This window comes from Meles meles, chromosome 3 (assembly GCF_922984935.1).
Source record: "Meles meles chromosome 3, mMelMel3.1 paternal haplotype, whole genome shotgun sequence".
Lineage (NCBI taxonomy): Eukaryota > Metazoa > Chordata > Mammalia > Carnivora > Mustelidae > Meles > Meles meles.
In genome coordinates, this window is record NC_060068.1 from 44787147 (window position 1) to 44809503 (window position 22357).

A 22357-nucleotide genomic window follows, 5' to 3' on the forward strand; every position below is an offset into this window, starting at 1 on the left:
TTTCCTTCTCTCAAAATGAGGACATGGTTGGCTGTGTTGAAAGAAAGAAAGAAGAAAATTAGAAAATATTAGGAATTGCGATGATAGTTTTTTTGCACTTGTCTGCTAGATTAAAAAATTAAAGACAAATTAAGCTTGTTCATTTTCAACCTGCCCTTTCCCATTAAAACATGTACTGAACAAGACTGTTTCCCATTTCCCTTTTTATCCCTGTTGATGTTTGACTTATAATGAGCTGCAATAAAGGGGTCAAAAAGGTCTCATTTGAGTAGGGGGTAAATCTAAAACATCCCATGGCAGCATCCTTGGTCTGTTTGGCTTCTTTTTCATAGGTGAGCAGTTGCTTATTTTGTTGGTAGTTTGTAAAGCATCTCATCCAGTCTTGAGAACATCCTTTGTTTTGTTTTGTTTTTCCCCTCTGTCATTCTCCTGGGTTGAATATTGCTTATCTATTCAGCCGCACTGTGGCTGCGCTCCAGCGCTTAAGGGAGGGGCTCTGGGCCCACCTCTAGCCAGAGGGCAAAGGGGGAGCCGCTGACCCCGGCAGGATCAGACAATTGTGGAAGAACTCCAAGAACCCTTAAAAGAGAACGCAGCCGCCAGGAGTTAGCGCAAGACCTGGATCCTCGGCTCTCCAGCCCCCCGGGGTGGGGGCGGGGGGCACTGTCCGCCTTGGAGGATCTGGGCGGGTGCTGCTGAGAAGGGAAGCAAGTCGTTTAACATCTCGGTTAGCTTTCTCATCCACAAATACTTGCAATCTGTCGACCTCAGATGTGGCAGTGAGGATTAAGTGACCTGGATACGTGGAGCCACTTGGCAAGCCGTAAAACCTTATGCAAATATTAGCTATTGCTGTTTTTTCTTGGCAAGTGCCTTATTTCATTCCCTACGTATTGATAGATCCTCACTGCAGCCTTCTACAGCAAGTGGACCTCCAGCGGCTCTCGGTGACAGAGCAGCTGCCGAGGTGCTGGTTACCTCCAGCAGGCTCAGTTCCCGGCTGGTTTTAGCTGCAGAGCTTTTCTTTATATTAAGCCAAAGTTTGCCGTCTCCGTATCTACCTTTGCTGACTCGCACTGGGCATGTGGAATGACCCTCATGCAGCCAAAGCCGGGTCCTGGATGGAGAGGTAGAAGGTGGATGAATGAGGTGGACCCAGTCTGCCCCTTTGGAGCTGGAGTGGATTGGACAAAAGCCAAGTAAACCTTTAAATGAAATCCTTGGGAGTGCTATGCATGGAAGGAGCCAGAGGAAAGCTATCAGAGACTGAGAGGGAGTGCTTGGCCCCGGGAGCACCCCTCCAGGGGGGCTTCAAGCTGAGGAGTGTTGGGACCCCTGGGTGGCACTGTCGCTCAAGCAAGCCCTGGTGATTTCAGAGTGGTGGGATCGAGCCCCACGTTGTGCACAGTCTGCTTGAGACTCTCTCCCTCTGCCTCTCCCCTCAAAAACAAAGAAACAAATCTTTTTAAAAAGAAAAGAAAAAAGACGAGACTGAGGCACATTCATCTTGTTGAGCATGCGGAGAAGGCCAAGGGACCAGCGCAGGGAGGGGCAGTGGGAGGAAGGGGCAGAGGCACATTTGTGGCTCTGGTGACCCGGTGGCTGCAGCTTTATGAGTGAGTGGCACAGGAGCTCCGGAGAGTGCTAATGAAAGGCTGAACGTGGAGCTGAGGGAAAGGAAGCTTTCAGCTTCGGCAGCCGGGTAGATGGTGCTGTCACGTGCTGAGATGAGGGAGGGGATGGAGGAGAGGGTGGCAGCTGGGGGTGGGGTTTTGGGGGGGGGCGTCTTGTGTTTTCGTTTTTTATTTTATTTTATTTTTTTAAGGAAATACCAACTTCTGCTTTGGACCTTTTGAGCTGAGGATGTCTGTTAAGAAATTCAAGCAGAAATGTTAAGAAGGTATTTAGTTCCAGAAGAGAGGGCCAGCCTGGAGCAGTGAATTTGCACCTCACCACCATAATGGTCGAAAAATCCGTGGCAGCTGGGACTGCTCGGTTCGTGGGAGAGTGTGAGGAAAACAGAGCCTGCTGGCTAAGCTCTGAAACATCCCAGCATTTCAAGGTCAGGTAGAAAAGGAAGAGGCAACAAAAGAGGGTAAAAATAAGATAGGAGAAACAGCGGAGGAGTTGCAGAAACAAAGAAAAGTGGGTGAGTGGTTGTCTGGTGGAGAGCTGGCTGCCCAGAAGTTGAGTGGGGTTGGGATAAAAGTGGCTGTTGGATTTAGCAACAGGGAAGAGATCTGTGATCTTGACAAGTGGAGAGTGGTGGCAGCCAAGGCCAGTTTGTAGAGGGTGGAGTCATGGATGGACTGAGATAAGAAAGGGAAGCAACATCTGCAGAACATTCTTGAGAACTTTGGCCACGAAAAGAAGCAGAGAAATAAGCTATAATCTCTGAAGGGGAATTTGTGGTTTGTTTTGTTCTGTTGTTTCAAAATGAGATACTAGAGTATGTTTATCTTCAGATAGCAATGGTTCAGTAGAGATGATCGAAGGATGGATGGATTCATGGATGGATGGATGGATAGATGGATGGGTGGATGGATGGATGGATGTTTGGTTGGATGGATGGATGGAATTAGGTCCTGAATACGCAGAGGAGAGAAGGGCTGTAATTAAAGAAGCAAATGCTTGAGAAAACCAAGAAGTGGATTGAGAGCCAGAGCATAAGTAGAGGAATTGACCTCTGATTTAAGAAGGGGCACTTTTCCCACAAACACAGGGGGAGAAGGAGAGTTTGGTGGAAGAGGAATGTAGGTGGGGTGAAGGTAAGACACATCAACTCTTCACACAAGCTTTGATGGGAATTCAGAAGCCATCAGAGTTGATGGCAGAGTTTAACTCTACCTCTGAGAGGGAGGGTGGAGGACGGGCTCAGGGAGATTCAAAGAGAAGAGAAGGTATGAAATGAGTAAAGGTGATTCGTCTAGAGCAGTGGTTCTCAAAGTCCTGTTTCTGGCTGGCAGCGTCCACATCACCCGGAAATATGGAAGCTTTTTTGAAATTCCGATTCTGAGTGCTCACCCCCAAACCCACTGGATCAGACAGTCTAGAAGTGGGACCCAGCAATCCGTGTTTTAACAAGCCTTTGAGGGGATTCTGCTGCTGGCTGAAATTTGGGAACAACTGTTTTAGTGAAAGGTAGCAAGATCATATTCTGTGGGTTAGAGCTTGAATTTAGAGTGAAAACAACTTGTTGGTATTGCATGGCTTTTCTTGCAGTGTTTAGCACCTGGGTTGAGGGATGGGTAAGAGGAGCTAGGATTCAGCCACAACTGTGGTGTCCCGAGTACAACAGAAGGAAGGGGAGTCCTGGGGTTAGAGGTGTTTTAGGGAACTGATTATGATGGTGGATCATGGGATCCTAAGCTGGACGAGGAGGGCAGAAAAGTCAAAGGGGTCTGATGGAAGTGAGAAAGCCCCAGATCCATGCATTAGAGGTCTCATACATAGTAGAGGGGCGACGCCATTGCCAGGAAGGGCTCTGCACAGCAGCTCAAGGTCATGTGTGAGCTTCCTGGCCCATGGAGGTAATACTTTGAAGATCTGACTAAATGAGTTCTGCATAGAAATCATAGAAATTCCTTAGAACAAAACTTGGCCCTTGTGCGTGCTTGCATTAAGAGGCCAGGAAATTACGACATAGCTGGATTACATACAAAGCAAAAGCTTTTTAAAATAATAACACAACTAAAACCATGTAAGAAAATGTTTCCTTTCTTTAAATCCACGATTTCAATTATTTAGCTTCTGCAAGGGTCTTTTAGTGTTCCCAGGTCGAGTTCTAACATGGGGGTGGGGGTTCTTGCCACACACAACACCGAGGAATTCTCAGATACCAGCAGGGCGCCCTGCAGTTCAGCTCGGTCCTGACACTACCTCTGCAGGGATACTGTCAGATCCCACAGGGTAAGGATTCCGTCCTACAAGATGGCTCCCCACCCCATACTTCAGACATCAGTTAAAGCTTCAGGCTCTTACCTGTACTTCAGAGTGACTGGCTATGGATTGGAGGTTCCAGCGACCTCCAGTGGTTCAGAGAACTCAGGGAAAGACTTACAGTTCCTGGCTTATTGAAGGGTATGATAAAGTCTACCCATCAGCAGTCAGATGAAGAGGGATATAGGGTGAGGTCTCAAAGAAGCTTCTGTCCTCTTGGGTTTTTATGGGGGCTTCATGACATAGTCATAATGGACTAAGTCATTGGCTGTTGGCTGATTCAGCCTCCAGCCTTTCTTCCCACCCTAGAGGTTGGGGAGGTGGGACTGAAAGTGCCAACCCTCTGATCATAAGGTTGGTCTTCCCGCAACCAGCCCCTGACCTTGGGTGGATCAAAATTCACCTTCATTAATAACAAGACACCCATTTCAACTTTATGTTTATGGCTCTGAAGCATTTTCAGGAACTATGAATAAAAACCAAATACTATCTAAGAAATATATATTTGGTCTTCTGAAGTAGAAGTATGAGATGAATGTAGATATAATATATATATTAAATCTATATTTCTTATAAGTCATTATAGCACCAATTGGTTTTGCTCATCTTATATTCCTACTACTACTAAGGAAAATAATAATAAATATTAATTTTTATTTATTATGGTATATCAGGTACTGTAGCAGTTTCTTTATGGGCATGAGTCTTATTTCATCATGACTACAAGGTCTGAGACAGATGGGTTTTTTGTTTTGTTTTGTTTTAGTTTCCAAACCTGTTTTATTTATTTTATTGACATATAAGGTATTATTTGTTTTAGGGATATAAGCCTGTGATTCTTCAGTCTTACACAATTCACGGCACTCCCCATAGCACATGCCTTCCCCAGTGTCCATCACCCAACCACTCCATCCCTCCCGTCCCTCTTCCCCTCCAGCAACCCTCAGTTTGTCTCCTGAGATTAAGAGTCTCTTAATGGTTTGTCTCCCTCTCTGGTTTCATCTTGTTTCATTTTTCCCTCCCTTCCCCTGTGATCCTCTGTCTTATTTCTCAAATTCCTTGTGTCAGTGAGATCATACAATAATTATCTTTCTCTGATTGACTTATTTCACTTAGCATAATACCCTATAGTTCCATCCAAATGGTTGCAAATGGCAAGATTTCATTTCTTTTGATGGCTGCATAGTATTCCATTGTGTATATATACCACATTTTCTTTATCTATTCATCTGTTGATGGACATCTAGGTTCTTTCCATAGTTTGGCTATTGTGGACATTGCTGCTATAAATATTCGGGTGCATGTGCCCCTTCAGATCACTGCATTTGTATCTTTAGGGTAAATACCCAGTAGTGCAGTTGCTGCGTCGTAGGGCAGCTCTATTTTCAAATTTTGAGGAACCTCCATGCTGTTTCCCAGAATGATTGCACCAGCTTGCATGCCCACCAACAGTGTAGGAGGGTTCCCTTTTCTCCGCATCCTTGCCAGCATCTGTCATTTCCCGACTTGTTAATTTTAGCCATTCTGACCGGTTTGAGGTGGTATCTCACTATGGTTTTGATTTGTATTTCCCTGATGGCGAGTGATGTGGAGCACTTTTTCATGTTGGCCATCTGGATGTCTTTGTAGAAATGTCTGTTCATGTCCTCTGCCCATTTCTTGATTGGATTATTTGTTCTTTGGGTGTTGAGTTTGATAAATTCTTCATAGCTTTTGGATACAAGCCCTTTATCTGATAGGTCATTTGCAAATATCTTCTCCCATTCTGTTAGTTGTCTTTTGGTTTTGTTAACTGTTTCCTTTGCTGTGCAAAAGATTTTGATCTTGATAAAATCCCAGGAGTTCATTTTTGCCCTTGCTTCCCTTGCCTTTGCCGATGTTCCTAGGAAGATGTTGCTGCGGCTGAGGTCAAAGAGATTAATGCCTGTGTTGAGACAGATACTGTTATTAACCCTCTTGAAGCACAGAGAACCCAAGAAACTTGCCTAATCTGAATTGTAAACAATTTAGAGAGATACATGTTTAGAAGTGCATACAGTCCTCGTAAACTGAAACTACCTCGTTCTCACTTCTCAGGAGCATCTGTTAAATCATGGGTGTAGTTTTCCCTTCCTCCTCGGCTGTCCCCAGGTGATCACACCTAGCCGAACCTTGTGGAAACACACGCAAAGATTTTTTTACAGAAAAATGGGAGCTTTCCTGTCAGCTGCTCCCAGATACCTCCCTGGCTCCTTTTTCGGGGCACCTATGGGACATTCTGGGGGTGAGGGTTGTGGAGTAGACCACAACCTGGGATGGCTGGTCTGCTTGGCTAGTGTGCTTAGTGCATAGGACAGAGAAGGTATCTAGGTCGTCTCCATCGATCCCTCTGTTCTATTTGCCACCCCCCATCCCACATTGCATTTCTCCTCCTGCACTTCATCTACCCCACTGATGTCTGCCTCCTTCCTCAGGCACGTCTGTATCAGGGACAAGCCATGGGCAGTGAGAAGAAACGAATGCAAAAGTGTTATCTTTGGACACCAGAGCAATAACTGTCAGCTTCTTCTTCCTCAAACTTAGCTAAGATCTGGAAGATACCAACTGCTTGAAGATGTATATGGTCATTTCAACCTGCTAGAGTATTAGTGTAAATCATTACTATCTCTCCCTTTAATTGCTCTTAATAGAAAGCTGTTAAAAGATCATAAAATTTGTGATTAGAAGGACTGTTTAAGCAGAATTGTATTTTCTTCCACCAGCCGATGATAAATTATTCCCTGTGGCTCATTCTACAGTGATTTGGACAGTCCTTTGTAAAATAAGTTTAATGAAACACTTTCCATTTCCACAGGGATGGTGCCTATGATTTGTTTAATAGACCCAATTTAGTGGGATATTCTTCTGGATAATCAGCTTACGTTTTTCTTTGTTTAGTTTCATCTCGTTAGATATATGCTTGATTTCTTCCCTGTTCCGTAATATGTGTACTCGGCACCTGCTGTGTTAGGCAGACAAGTTTTTCATATATTGGTCCATTTCTTGCATTTTATAGATTGTGCAATATACGTGTGAGCCTATTGCTTTCTACCTTTCACTAGAGCCTATTGTGAGCCTATGAAATTGCTTTTTCATTTTTCGTAGGCTGTTCTTTTTGGTGTGGACTTCTCTAAAGTCATAAGTTAAAAATAGAATATCGGGGTCACTTGGCTGTTTCTCCTCCCTTTTGTCTTCCCTTCCTTTTCTACTCAGTACTAAAGTAATAAATTAAAGGTAGCATAGCAGAGTTGGGTTTTTTTTTCTTTTCTTCTGTCTTCCCTTTAAAGTAGTCTTCCCAGGACTCTGTTCTCTGGGCCAAAAATAGGACTTTATGATCTGTAGAAGCAAGAGGTTTTTATATCAGCAAGAGCTTGTATTCTACCGCAGATACCAGCCCAAATAAAAGGGCCGAACTAAAAGTGGGGTTTATCTTTCTCAAGCATATTATTTCTCAAGCCCTACCCATGGTAGATAATTGTGGGTTTGGGTTTGGTGGCTCAAGATTATCAGGGGTTGGATCTCTTTGATTCTTTTGGCGTCTCCCTCACGATAATCAGAGGGCAGCTGAGCTCAGAGCTCATGCTCATGTTTCAGGAGAAGAAGAGGGAGAAAGCGGGTGGAGAGATGAGCAGAAAGCTGAGGGAGAGCCAGCAGGGCCTGACCATTCACTTTTGGGCAACTTTTTGGATCTTTCCCAACCAGCAACTTCCACTGGCATCTTCCTGGCTCTGGCTTTGTCTCATGCCAAGGGACTTTGGAAAATGTTGGGGGGCAGGGTTGCTGTGATGGTTTTTTGTTCTTGTTGTCGGCTTTTTTAACCTTGGCTAATTTTCACCCCACACCCCCCCCCGCCCGCTCCAAAACGGACATTGCATTAATAAGGAAGAAGGGAAGAGTGGATCTTCTTGGGTAGCAACTGGCAGTCTGAACCACGGCCTCCAGGGGCAGAAGACTGAGCAGAGATTTCGTGTTTCGGCCTAAGTGTCGAGGAGCTTTCCATGCAATCATTCTGTTCCTGCTTCCTGGGGATACCTGGGAGTTTATCAGAAAACGCCTGCTGTAAGGTGAAAATCTACAGGAAAGGGTCCGTGTTTGTTGTGGAGTGTGAGTCCCTGAATACACATCTGTAATTCAGTTCCAAGATATGGGAACATTTCTCTCGGTGTCAGATTTGGGAGCAGGGCTAGAATAGAGAAGTTCTTTCCATGGACGCTGAGACCGGGGTCTGTCTTGGATGTCCTGTGAATGGTTAACAGCCGGGTACACAGAGGCCTCCCTTCTCCTCCTCTTGCTATTGTATTCCGTCTTCCTTGGTGTGGTCCCCCTGGGCTTCTGTTACCCCACCAGTGTGTTTTAGGTGAACAGTTTTATTGACTGCATTTTTGTTGTTGTAGCCAAGAGGTCAAGGGCTTCTTTCCCCCTGTCTTTATTATTTGCTGCCTAGATGTGTTTTTAACTTTGGACCTTGGAGCTGTGTCCAGGAGGGCCACTTTCTATTGTTGGTGTGGGTTCTCTGAGGACTCGTTCCTGCATCTCAGAGCGGTCTCTGCTCGAGCTCTCGCCGCCTCCACGCAGGCTTCCCACTCAGTCCCGTGCACCATGCGCTCTGCTGTCCACGGGTCTGAAATTCCTATAGAACACTAAGTGTAACACTAACTGTAGCATGTAAGCGGAAGATTCAATGCAATCTACTATTTGACAGATATGTAATCAGATTAGGAGTCTTCATGTAGACATACAAACCAAAAAAGAAGGTATTTTCCCGGTACCCTATGTCTGAGCTACTGTGCCGTAGGAACGTGGAGACCTAGGAATCCCTCATCGATCTGACTCCACCACCTGAAAACCCCAGTGCCGGAGCGGCTCAAAGTGTACAGTACATGACCAAGGAGAATGCTGAATAAATCAGAGGGATAAACCAGGTGGTGGGAGGAACATTGAAGAGATTTGAGAGAGCAGATTGTTTTCAAGCTCTTTAAAAACTGTAAAAACATCAATTCATCAACATGCAGAGGCTATGCTAATTGTAAATCTTTCATTAAAAACCAGTCTCCTGAGGCTGTCTGCAGCCGACATCTTACAAGCCCAGTTCTGATTACTACTTCTTCCTTAAAGTAGTAAGATCACCTTTCCATAAGCATATCCTCTGATTTGTATTGAAATAAGTGTTGTACCTACCCCGCACCCCCATTTTTTGAATTGCTAAATCCGTTTTGGTTTGCTTTGTAATACGCTGTTTTGTTCAAATGTGTTCATAACTGGGGTGCCTGGGTGGCTCAGTGGGTTAAAGCCTCTGCCTTCGGCTCAGGTCATGATCCCAGGGTCCTGGGATCGAGCCCCGCATCGGGCTCTCTGCTCCGCAGGGAGCCTGCTTCCTCCTCTCTCTCTGCCTGCTTCTCTGCCTAGTTGTGATTTCTCTCTGTCAGATAAATAAAATATTAAAAAAAAATGTGTTCATAACTTCTATGGTCTTAACTTTGGCCTTAGAGGTAAAAAGTTAGTTTATAATGGCTTTTAGAATTTGTTTTATTTGTTTGTTATGTTTTGTTTTTATTGGATCATCAGGGAAATGCCTGATAATATTCTGGTGTTATCTGTAATCTATTATTGAGTCACATTATTATTCAACATATAACTAGGTAGTTGGATCAGAAGTACATAAAATGTGGCTTTAAAGTCTTTTAACAGTCAAAAAAATGGAGTTGGTCAGAGATTGTCAAATAGATTTGGAAGTGTTATGAGGCCAGATGCTTTTGAAGTATGCTTTTGTTTTTTTTTTTTTTTCAGGTTTTGTTTTTGTTGTTGTTGTTTAAATATAGGGAAGAGATTTGATGGAATCTATTGCCTTTCTTCGAGTCTTTGTATACTTGTAAGACTTAGTTGAGATGTTAAGATACATGTAAAATCCAAGGAAAATCAGGAATGTATTTCAAGGGAGTCGATTTCATTGGCTCCTTTAAATTTATCTGTGGGATAAATTAAATTTATAAATACAGTGGGAAAATATATATTGGGAAAAGCTAGGATTCTAGTTGAATTCACTAAAGGAAAAAAATCACTAGGAAAAGAACAGCACAGTGCTGTTATGTATGCTGTAAATATCAGTAAATTCTAATGGAATGAATGAATGAATGAATGAATGAATGAATGGAGACATCAGTTGAGCAGTAGTTTTGGAGCTAGAGAGCTAATCCTGACGGCCCCCTGCCCTCTGAGAAAATTTGCACAGGTGTTATGCTCCCATATATGCACATTTAATAATGACTTATATACCCATGCTCCTTTAAGAATCCATATGTCAAAAATTAGAAAAGATAGATCTCTTTATTTTTTAAGTGAATATAAATAGAAAGTCTGATACGTGTTTTCCTGGATCATAGTTGATGATCTTCCTTAATTTCACACGTGCCTCTAACCTACTTTAGAGACCGCTGGCCTAAGAATATACTGAGCATTGGCACAAGTTTTCCTCATGCTTCCCAATCGTGTTTTATGAGAGTTTAAGGTTTATGTTTTCAGTATCTGCTGGGTCTCATAACTTCCATTCTAAAAAGTTAACATAATCATTGGCTCCCTGCTTGAGTATATCCCAGGGATCCCAGTTGGCGATCTGTTTCCTCGGAGCAGAAACAGAACTACTCAGAAAGGATATACCTTGAACCTGGACTGACCTGTCCCACAGATGAGCTCATGAACCAAAACTACAGAACACAGAAGGAAATCCACAGCTGTGACTGCGAGTCAGCGCACACATAACAGCAGGATTAAACCCCAAGAATTTGAAGGAAAGGACAGTTTGATGAAAACCAGAAATAAAAATGGTGATATTAATTGAAGGCATAGGGAAAGAGCTAGCATCAAAGGAAAACAGACCAGGCGGACATGGAAAAGAACCAGTAGAAATGAAAACAGTCATTGACATTACCTCCACGGCTTGACTAAGAAGTGGTTTAGACACAGCCGGAGAGCAGATTTAATACGTGGTCACTGGTCATGGGGGGCGGGGCACTATTGCTACTTCAGTCATGGTCAACATACCATTCAGATCATGTCACCTATACCCAGATTCCCCCACCTACCGCTTACCACTAACACCACTCACTGACCCTAAATCCATGGAGGACCAACAGCCAAATCCTTGACAGGACCCAGAAGCCCCGCCCAAACTCTCCAGCCCCGCCTCCTTGTCTTCTCAGGCATGGCCACACTGGCGGTGGGATTTTTGATACCACCAATGGTTCCACCATTCAGCTTCCTGGGCTTTGCGTCTGAACTATGCCATTCCCTCTATGTATCAGCTCGCTCATCCTCCAGTTCCAGGGTCACCTTGCCAGGGAAGCGTTCCTTCTCCCAAGGGGTTCTTGCAGTGCATCCTTACGAACGTTTAAAATAGCTAGCTACGTCCCCACAAAGTCCTGGTTTCAGTTTGTAATCCCACATTCATGACTGTGATTATTTGAACACCGTTCATTTTCTTCACTGGACCGCATGTCCTGAGTGGGCAGAACCATGTTTCTTTGGCCAACCATCGCGCCAGTGGTTGGACCTAGGAGGTGTTAGATAAATGTTCCAGAAATACACAGAACATAAATTTTGATATTAAAATAGCTCAAAAGATGGTTGATGTTTCCATTTCTCTTGTTCCACAATTAGTTTTGTCTTTTTAGCTACATTATCAGAAACAGTATTTCTTCTTTCAAATCTGTCTTGAGCCTTATTACAGTATTTCTTTGCACAGACTTTTTTTTTTTTTTTTGGCCATTTTAAAATAGGCCCTTGTCAGCATTCAGCTTTTAGTGCAGGTCCTCAGATTCCTTGCAAGATAGACCATAAAGCTCTAAGAAACCACAGCAGCTGAATTCGTTGAATAGTGCAGCTTTTTTTCCAGGCACAGAATTGGGTGCATCTTAACAATGGTGTCACCTACACACAGAGGGAAAGCACGGGGCATTCTTCAGATCCACCTACGATTTGGGTGTTTTAGGTGGCCATCTGACTTTTAAAAAGTGTTCCTTTGATAACCTTACTGTGGCTCCTTTGGTAAGATTGTGAGTGAGGGCTGGGGCGGGGAGTGAGCAGAAGCCTTCGGACTGTGAAGGCTTTGTGCACCGGGAAGCGTCCGTCCCCGAGGACGGGGACACCATCGCCCACTTACTTCGGTGAGGAGGCATTGATTTTCTCACTCTCTGTTCTTTGCTGCACCTCTGAAGCAGGTGTGCTAGGAAGCAGCTTTCCTGGTGGGCAGAGGGAAAACCGTCATGAACTTTGTAATCCCCACCATCGGGCATTTCAACCCCACCTAGGTGGAAGAGGAACAGGGCTTTAAAGACTCCTGAAAAACCTCCCAACTTGGTTCAGCATTCTGAGCCATTGTGACAGAGAGGTTCCCCACAGTTTGCAACAATCCTTGATAGACAATGGGGCAGAAATGTGCGGGTTTTTTTCTTCTTCTTTCTTGTTTTGAGGAGAGAATAAAAGGATCAAATCAGTGAAAACAATGCAGCTTTGTGCAGCAATCTGGGAAGGTTAGCAAAGTGGTCTTGTCCAAGTTTCCAACAAGATGTTCCGTTCCTGTTATAATTGGCTGCTGGGTAGGTTTGGACCTAACTAGAATGCCAGCGTTCGATTTCACCGTGTCCTCGGTGGACACGTGTCACCGTTTATGCTCGCCTTAGTGACAATTTTCTAAAATGGAAACTCGTGGGAAATCATTACAGTGTTTATATGTCTCCCTTGTCGGACGGCGTTATCCTGTGATATTTTACCAGTGTTTTCCACTGCATGATGGCATCTAGCGAAGGTTAAGGCAGAACAGGTTCCTCTGTAATTTTGTGACTGCATTTTACTTACTGAAGAAGAAAAGATAACTGACAATTAAGTATTTGGGATGTCACAGAAAGAACATGTGCAACTAATCAATGGTATCCTTTGGGAACATGATTTTATAAAGCTGATAAGGTAGAAAAATCGGGATTTTGTGATTTGTGTTACATGATGATAATTGCACCTTTTCAATAAAAAAGACATTTCTCCTCGAGTAAACATTGAGCTTGCAGGGGATGCCGGTAGAAATGCTCTTGTTTTTCTGCCCCCATCCAGGCAATTTTTTTGGAAATGTTGTTGTAGACCAGGAGATTTTTTCTGCATTCTTTTAGAGTGATGTTTCTGAAGGAATATCTGGTGTGTTTTTAAGGAAAGTCATTTATTATCTTGAAAGCAAGTAACACTATGAAGAGTAATAATTATTTTTGCTCAGTACAAGGTACGGTTTCCTAGTTTTAATGTTTATCAGAGTTGGATACAGTAATAACAGTCTGTTATATAGTATATCACACACTTGTTACAGCTCTTCATTTAACCCCATTTCTCATGTGCATCTTAATAATAACCTGGTTTTTAGTCTGCATTACTCCCAAGGGATAAACGGCATAGAAATTTCTTTGATGCATTCTTCCATTCATTCTCTCGCTTCTCCCATGTGCACGTGTATCAAAGAGCAACTAAAAGACATTTAGAACCCAGGCTTTTCTTTTTTCTTTTTTAAGATTTTATGTATTTATTTGACAGAGAGAAACAACAGCAAGAGAGGAAACACAAGCAGGGGGAGTGGGAGAAGGAGAAGCAGGCTTCCAGCTGAGCAGAGAGCCTGATGCGGGGCTCCATCCCAGGAGCCTGAGATCATGACCTGAGCTGAAGGCAGATGCTTAACGACTGAGCCACTCAGGCACCCCGGAACCCAGGCTTTTCTAGAAGCTCTTGCAATGCAGTCTTTTCCCATACATGGGCGACTTTCTCTTGTTTTTTTTGGCACTGGCTTCAGTTAGAGATAGACATCTTCTTTGCTGGCTAGAACAGTCCTTTCTTACTGTCCCAACAGTTTGGAAAATCTCCACCCTCCTTAAAAAACATTAGTTAACTAAAAGACCACGCTCCTGGGCCCTGGAACACCTCATTCCATGCTCAGTACCTGCTGTTGGGGTGACCTCTTCTAACAGAAACCATTTTGAATCTTCTTTTCATTTTCATTGCTCCCCTGTAGGCCTTTCTGCATTTATTCTTATTTCTCTTGCTTTGGGGGCCAGACAATATTGCATTAAGTGGAGCAAGAGGATTGCTCAGCTCATTTTCCTATACCTTCTGGAAGCAACACTTCTTGCTGACCTACCGCTTGAGACCAACAACACTTGTATATAAACGGCTCCTTTTCATCTCACGTCTGGGTACTTAATTCTGCCTCATGTAGTATTTGATTGAGGAATTACACCTGTACAATTTAATTTAATGGGATTTTTTCCGATATATTTTTTTCTCGGATTGGTCATATTCATTTTGAATTCTGATGTTTTAGTATATAAATTCATTGCCCAGCCGTGGTCCAAAGTTGGATCTAGTGTCGGAACTCTACCATTAGTTAATTGATTACACAGTCTGGGACCCATCACTGCCCTGTGTTTCAGAATGCTCTTCTCCTCATAAATGTAGGGTACTCGCGCCTCCTTGGCTGGACTCTGACCTGGCAGGGATAGAGTTTATTTATTCTTTAAAAAGATTTTCTTTATTTTAGAGAGAGAGAGAGAATGAGAGGGTGAAGGTCAGAGGGAGAAGCAGACGCCCCGCTGAGCAGGGATCCTGATGTGGGACTCGATCCCGGGACTCCAGGATCATGACCTGAGCCGAAGGCAGTTGCTCAAGCACCTGAGCCACCCAGGGGCCCCCTGGCAGTGATAGAGTTTAAATAATATTTTCTCCGTGTTTTGCTAACTTTGGAACCATCAACCCTACAGACTGTTAAATTCTAGAATTTCATGTGGAAGGCACAGCAGCCATGAATATGATTGACATTCAATGTAGTATACAATGTATATTGTGGTATACAATATGCACTACATTGAATGTAGTGTACATTCAATGCAGTAGTAGATTTTCGACCTACCAGAAAGAATCCTGCAGCCGGGTACCCTCCGGCCAGACGCATATTTCAACCACAGCCGGGGGCTGAAAACACTAATGAATTCCAGTCACGAGGCACCGCACACTCCAGGGGGGTTGTAATTGACAGAGAGGTAGAAAACTACAAGGGGAAGACCAGCGCGTGCTTTGGGGGGCTGGCATCCAGCACAGGCCTGGCAGCGAGGGCTTCAGGCACCAGGCCAAGTGAAGAGGCGCCCAGCACTGTTGCTGCCGCACTGGAGCTGGAAGCAGGTGTCCTTGGCGGGGCTGTCAGGGCTCTTGAACCCTCTGCCACCATCAGCACAATTACGTATGGATGCATATTCTTCAGCCAGCGAGATCCTCAGCTTGTATCCATTTTTCAAAGGGATCCATGAATCATAGAGGATTAGGAAGCCCTGTTTGCTGGATGGACAATAATCCAAACTTCCAAAACCGATAAAATAGGCTGTTGAGGATTGATAGAACGAAGAGATTGTAAGGAAACAGTGAACATTTATTGACTGCTAAGTGTGCACCAGAGACTCTTGAGGACATTGTCTTACCCTCACACTGACCCCATGAGGTAGCCGGGGGTGTGGGAACCCAGCTCTGGCTCTAAAGCCCTGTACTTCCTACCACACCATCTTGCCTCTAAGAAATGGGAATGACTAATGAGTGAAGGTTAATAAAAAATCATGGTACGCTGGACGGGACTGGAAGAGATTATGCTGAGCAAAATAAGTCAAGCAGAGATTGTCAAGCATCATATGGTCTCACTTATTTGTGGAGCATAACAAAGAACATGGAGGACATGGGGAGATGGAGAGGAGAGGGAATTGAAGGAAATTGGAAGGGGAGATGAACCATGAGAGACTATGGACTCTGAAAAACAACCAGAGGGTTTTGAAGGGGCGGGGATGGGAGGTTGAGGAACCAGGTGGTGGGTAATAGGGAGGGCACGTACTGCACGGAGCACCGGGTGTGATGCCAAAACAATGAACACTGTTATGCTGTAAATAAACAAATAAACAAATAAAAAAAATCATGGTACGCAAGCTAAGACAAAGGGGAAATAGGATTTGATATTCAAAATATAATTTATATATATGTATTTATTATAATTATTTATATAAATTTTAATTTGTTTATTATATGTTTATATTTATTTACCTGTTGGATAAAGTTGGGCAGTTAGACCAGACTGGAGTCCCAAGAAGGTGGAGTGGACCAGGGTGCAGCTTTAAGAGGGATGGATCTTCCTGAGGGAAAGCTTCTCAAGAAACAAGAGAAGATATGGCGCCTGGGTGGCTCAGTCAGTTAAGCTTCTGCCATCAGCTCAGGTCATGATCCCAGGTTCCTGGGATCGAGCCCCAGGGCAGGCTCCCTGCTCAGTGGGAATCTTGCTTCTCCCCTCTCCACCCCACTTGTGCTCTCTCACTCTCTCTGTCTCTCTCCCTCTCAAATAAATAAATAAATAAATACAATCGAACTGTAAATCCCGAAATCCATATTGGTGACTCTCTTATGAAAAATATTTGAGAATTTTCAGGGAATATTTAATGAAAATGCTCACTAATTTCTGGAGTTTTCTATATTCTTTTTTTTTTTTTTTTTTTTTTTTTTTTGCCAGTATGTCTTACCTAAAAAAATGTGATCATCTCTTTGGAGTGTTCTATTCAGGGAGGCTGGACAGGATTAATTCCCGTCCTGGTGTTGCAGTGTAAACAGCTTTTGCCTGTCTTTTGTCATTAATGATCATGCTGTAGATGTAGCCAGTGCATTGTAAGCCAATCTGTCAAGGCAAATAAACAATTCACCTTGTTAAAATTCCCTAAATCTTGCATTAATAAAACCAAACTAACCCCCTGAACACTCAAGAGATGTCTTCCTCTATACTGCAGTGATGGATGACATGTCTAAGGATCCTGGAAATTAAGTAGTTCAGGTCATTAAAAGTGTCCCACACTTGTTATTGATTTAATTTATTTTAAAAGGTGGGGGTGGAGATAAGAGTGTTACCCCCCCATTTTTTTTTTTTTTTAATCTGAAAAAGATTTAAGCTGCCCCTTGTACACATAATTAAAACTATTGCCTGGGTGAACAGCTCTGGTTTTGTTAGGACATTAAGCTTTATTATTCAAATAGGTGTTGTGTCATTCTCGTAAACTGATGTCCAGAAACATGGAGATAATCATTACAACTTACTTTATGGCAAAAATCCCCTGGAGCTTCATATATACAGTGATTCTTACAATCCTTGAGTTGTGGGCACTGAAATGATGACCTTATGGGCACCCCGCAAATTTCCCTGAGTAGGTGAAAATGCAGAAGGTCAGTGAAAATCGTAATGAAAGCATGCCTCTGGGAAGAAGAGCTTTTTTCTATTTTATGCATTTTTTTGTTTTGTTTTGTTTTCCTACCTTCTATTGCCTTTCCTTAAGCCTCAGTGGGTACAATCAGCTAGGTCAGGAGTAGGAAGAGACTGAGACAGAGCTGGGTTTCCGGATGCCTCCTCTCCAGAAACTGAACAGCAGGAGGCTTGAGCGCTGGTGTAGCTTGGGGCTCAGCCTGCCTCCCTCATTCCATTCACATGTCCCGAACTGGGTAACTATTTTAAAACTCCACTAGAAATGGGACCACTCAGTATGTAAATTATGACAGAAAGCAATAGGTTATATAGAATCACATATTTCAGAATATACCTAATTTGACCTTTTGTCCTTGGTGCCTCATACATCACATTGCATAGCTGTGCCTGATCACAGTTTGGGTGATGCCTCAGCATCCCTTCTCATCGTTCTTTCAACAACATGTGGGAGGAGGACCCTGGTAAATGATAGAAATGACCTTTGAAAATAATTCCCTTACTTTCAGAGACTATCATGAAATCTTTGATGTTTTTTCCATGGTCTTCGTAAAAATAATTTAAAAAAAAAAAAGGTGGGGGAGAGTGGTGGGATGAGAGGGGCAACTGTTTAATCAGATCATACACTGTGGCTCCCTTTTTTTAAAACAGATGCCCATGAAAATGCACTTGCACTTGCGTGACTCGAAAAACCAAGAGCAGGCATGGTTATGCCATTGTCCCAGCTCTTTAACAGAGCTTTAACAGAGCTCCCTAAATGGAAGAACCGTATAGATTTTGGTTTTTTTTTTTACTATATACGCTGATTTACACTTAAGGGTAGAGTTATCACTAACCCTTTAAGTGGAGCTGTCCAAATGGCCATAAATGTCACTTGATCCAAATGCCAAAAGCGGTGATAGCCGAGGGATCTTGGCTAAATCTTCCAGTTAAAAAAGTCATGTGTAGTATTTTCTAAACAGTGTGGTGTCTTGTAGGCACACACATACCCCAGACCACTTGATCACCCAGTAAGGAAAATTTGATGCACGTTTCTTAGCAGTATTATTGATGCTCCCAGGTTTCTAAAATCCTCTCATCAGAATCTCCATGAAGGCAAGAATTCTGTCTACCTGGTGGCCAGCTGTCTTTCCTCCTAGTCAGCATCTGATGTGTGCTAGATGATCCATAAATGCTGGTTGGGTGAGAGGATAGGTAAAATAGAGTATTGGGGAACACTGAAGAGCGTGCCTGTCTCCTGAATTCTTGGTGGGTGAGATGGGGACCACCCCCCACCAACCCTTACAGATTGTGATAATGATGCTGGTAAGAACTGAGGTGGGCGGTCATGACTTTTGACGTAGTTCATTTGATTATTGATTGCTTAGTAAATTTCACTTTCTAGCTTCTCTTTTCTCCTTTCACAGGCTGTCATTTTGGAAAATGAAGAGCTTCCCAAACTGTTCCTTGATTTCCTAAATGTGCGACACTTGCCCTCGCTACCAAAGGCAGAGAGTTGTGGGTAAGAAGCGTTGTTCCCCTATCGGACACGTATCTGAAACTACAGTCGCTAGTTGGCCTAACCAATAACCACCGCCCCCCACCCTTGGGTGGTGCTGGAAGGGCCAGCCTGGTCACACCCGTTCTCTCCCCTGGGACAGCACTCACTCGCCCCCTGCCTGTGGTCAAAGGAATTCCTCTGTGGTCTTCACCACTATATTGCAGCCAAATGGCAGGCTCAGTAACTCAGGTTTAGACTTAAGGAATTGACTTATTAAAATATGCTGCTTCCTGGAGTGATGTTACATGGTGGGAATTTTGAATCTAGATAGCCTGTGGAGGGACTAATATATTTATCTGTGGGTACTCGAGCGAAGTCTACATGCCCATGCATGTGTAGTCACATCATCTAAGAGCTGTGAATGACCTTGGAGATGATGTTAGCCGACTCCCTTATTGTTGACCTGAGCAAGCTGAGACACAGGAATTAAGTGTCTTTCCCCAAATCTCTCATCTTGTAGCTGGCAGAGCCCAGGCTTTCCCACGTAGGCTCTCTTCCGTGCTGTCTTGCTGCCTCTCCCACAGGACCTTCTCATGCGGGGCTGTAGATCCCAGTCCCTGTGTCCCAGGAACCAGACGTTTGCTATCACCATCAGTTGGGAAGTGTTCTTCCGAAGAATGAACTCTAAAACAAGCTCCTTGCCCAGCTCTGGGCACCTGGCTCAGGCTGAGCTGGCCTCTGAAGGCCATCAGCATCACCCCTGTCATATCAAATCCATTTACAGGGAAACACATCATTACAAAGACCCTGCAAACCCACGTAGGGGAGGGGGTTTTGTTCATCCTCCTGCCGCCTCCAGGGCCCCCGGAAGGATGCACACTAACTACAAGACGGTCATGGGGACCACACCCAACGTTGGGTTAAACCCCGACCCTCTGCAGGAGGAAAGGCTGCAGACCCACAGCCCCCCACCCCGCCCCCCGCCCTGACAGTGTCGCTCAAGGCCACTTTCCACTCACCCCACAGCGAGCATTATATACTGAGCTTACCAAGTAAAAGGCATTGTCCGCGTGGCCTGTTCTGACCTGAGTGCATTTGCTAGGAGCTTGGGGAATGTTTTTAAGAAGAGATTGTAGCAATGACAGAGTGAACTCTTATCTCCATTATAGAAGCCCGAAAGTAAAACCATAGGGTTTGTAAGTGATCCTCAAGAAAACTGAAGTTCAAGAAAATGGCGGTCTTAGATTCTTTAGAATGAGGCATCAGTCATGCTGTGACTTTGTCAAGATGCCTCTCTTTTCCCAATGTTTCCCATTTAGAGCTTTAAGAATACTGACTCTTTTTTCCCTGGTTTGCAACAACATTTACCCAACTGACATGGTCTTCCTCTTCTTCTTTTAAAAAAAATTCTAGATCTTTTGATGAGACGGAATCTGAAGAATCAAGGTAAGAACTAATACTAGTCAATCAAGAGTTACATAAAACCAGAAACAGGACCGTGGTTTTGTTAAGTGTTGAATTACTGTGGCGTAAGTGTATCACGTCACGATCTTCTTGATAATATCTGTTAGGCAGTTGATTTACAAATATGTGATAGAAAGTGAGAGGAGTAACCAGTTATATCGAACCTACATTGTTTTATGCCAGTCCTAAGAATACTATTTTATCAGTAATTGTGCTCTGAGATGGTGCACTTTTCATCAGTGATTTGTCAAGTAGATGGTATGCCCGTTTCAGATTCCACAAAGAGATGTTGAGAAGGTGAACGCAGGGCTGGTGTGTTCTCTGTAACTCTGCTCACTATTATTCACCCACGCGGTGAGATACATAGACCTTGAGATGTCCCCACACAGCAGTTTGATCCCCTCAAAGCTAGTTTGTAGTGTTTTCTGTTTACCGTCGTCCCCTGATGCTGACATGCCTGTTCTTGACCTTTCCAGCAAACTGTCCCACCAGCCGGTGCTGCTGTTCCTCAGGGATCCATACGTCTTGCCTGCAGCCAGCGGTAATCAAACCTGTCATCTGCTAACAGCTCTTTACTGATCTGACCCTGCACCACATAAACCATGTTTTTAATACAGGTCTAACAGAGTGACATTGGTCCAGGGCTTAATAATCTGCCAATAAACCAGCGCTCTTGGTGTAGGAGACATTCAGAATTTTAATTGGGGCAGGCCTTTCGGCACGAAATGTGATTTTTCTTTCTACCTTACCAGGCAGTTTTGAATTAGAGTAATAAAGAGGAAAGATATTTATTTGCTTTTCTTTTATTTTTGTTTTTGGTGGTGTTATATTTTGGTCTCTGCTTGTTTTTATCCAGATGATAAGGATTGAGTCTAAGGCTCTGGTTCTTTTTTTTTTTTTTAAATGCTTTTTCCCCAAAGTGGTGTATCTATATTACATGTATATCTTTACTTCTGTTTAGGTTATAGCATCTTAGATGGTCAGCTGTGTATTTTTAGAAGTATATACTTAAATATAATGAATTTATGCACGCATGTAATCAATATTTTATGTTTAAAGATTTTATTTATTTATTTGACAGAGGTCACAGGCAGGCAGAGAGAGAGAGAGAGAGGAGGAAGCAGGCTCCCCGCTGAGCAGAGAGCCCGATGCGGGGCTCGATTCCAGAACCCCGGGATCATGACCTGAGCGGAAGGCAGAGGCTTTAATCCCCTGAGCCACCCAGGTGCCCCTGTAATCAATATTTTAGCCTGGGTCCTCTCGTTATGCCAAGAAATTTGAATTCTTCAGAGTCCCTCTCAAAAAGTCCTGCTCTACACCTCTTCATGAGTGCCTTCTCAGACGTTACTCCTTTAATTTTTTAACAGCCTCATAAAATAGGCAAGGTGGCTATCCTCATTGGCTAATAAGAGAGTTGGAACTGCAGGAGGTCCCCAACTTGCCCGGTGTCACATGGCTGATGAGCAGACCCCTTGGAGCTTAATTTCTTTACGTTGATGGAACATTCAGCCCTTATTCGTGGGAGTAACTAAATAGCAGAGCAACTCAATGGCAGTAGATAAATGATTTGTTGAAACCATTCCTACATTCTGACAATAAAACCCTATCACCAGCAAGAAAGAGGGGACCATTCTGTGGCAACGGCGCATGCATGGACATCAGTGACTTAGCTGGCAGCGTGAAGAAGGCTGGCCAGGACCCAGCACAGCTCCGTGGAGGGACCATTCCTAGCGAGAGTTGACATTCCTTTGCAACATGGGAATATGTTCTCAGAGTATTTTTCCCTGCACAGTCCTTTCCGTAAGACATAATTGCCTTTCTCTAGCATTTGCTTCCCATATTTAAAAAAAAAAAAGCATATTATATCAGTTGACTTTAGGTCAACAAAATGTCACTTCACATAAGCTAGGCTAGATGAAATGGGCGATGTTCTGTAAAGCATTCTATTTCTCTTCAGAGCATGGTTCTACCAGGGCTCTGTACGGTACAGTCTCTGTGCAGGTATTACGGATGGTCAGAAGTTTCCGGCATTGGCCCGATGCTCCTGTGGAGGTGAGGGGCATGGAACGATCGTTGTGAAACATAGTGGCCAGGGTGCTCAGGGGACAAGGGAAGGCGTTTTATGATCCTTGAGTCCGCATCGTCCCACTGACTGAGCT

The 22357-nt window shown here is 43.8% G+C and overlaps 1 protein-coding gene across 4 annotated transcripts in view; it reads left to right on the plus strand.

Annotated features, from left to right (window-relative positions):
• Positions 1–22357, plus strand: part of SNX24 (sorting nexin 24) — a 160415-nt gene that overhangs the window by 132559 nt on the left and 5499 nt on the right. For all 4 annotated transcript variants that reach the window (XM_046000978.1, XM_046000977.1, XM_046000979.1 and 1 more), the window contains 3 exons: positions 18661–18755; positions 20148–20180; positions 20675–20739. In XM_046000978.1, the coding sequence (XP_045856934.1) occupies positions 18661–18755; positions 20148–20180; positions 20675–20739 (193 nt within the window). The remainder of the gene's footprint in view (positions 1–18660; positions 18756–20147; positions 20181–20674; positions 20740–22357) is intronic.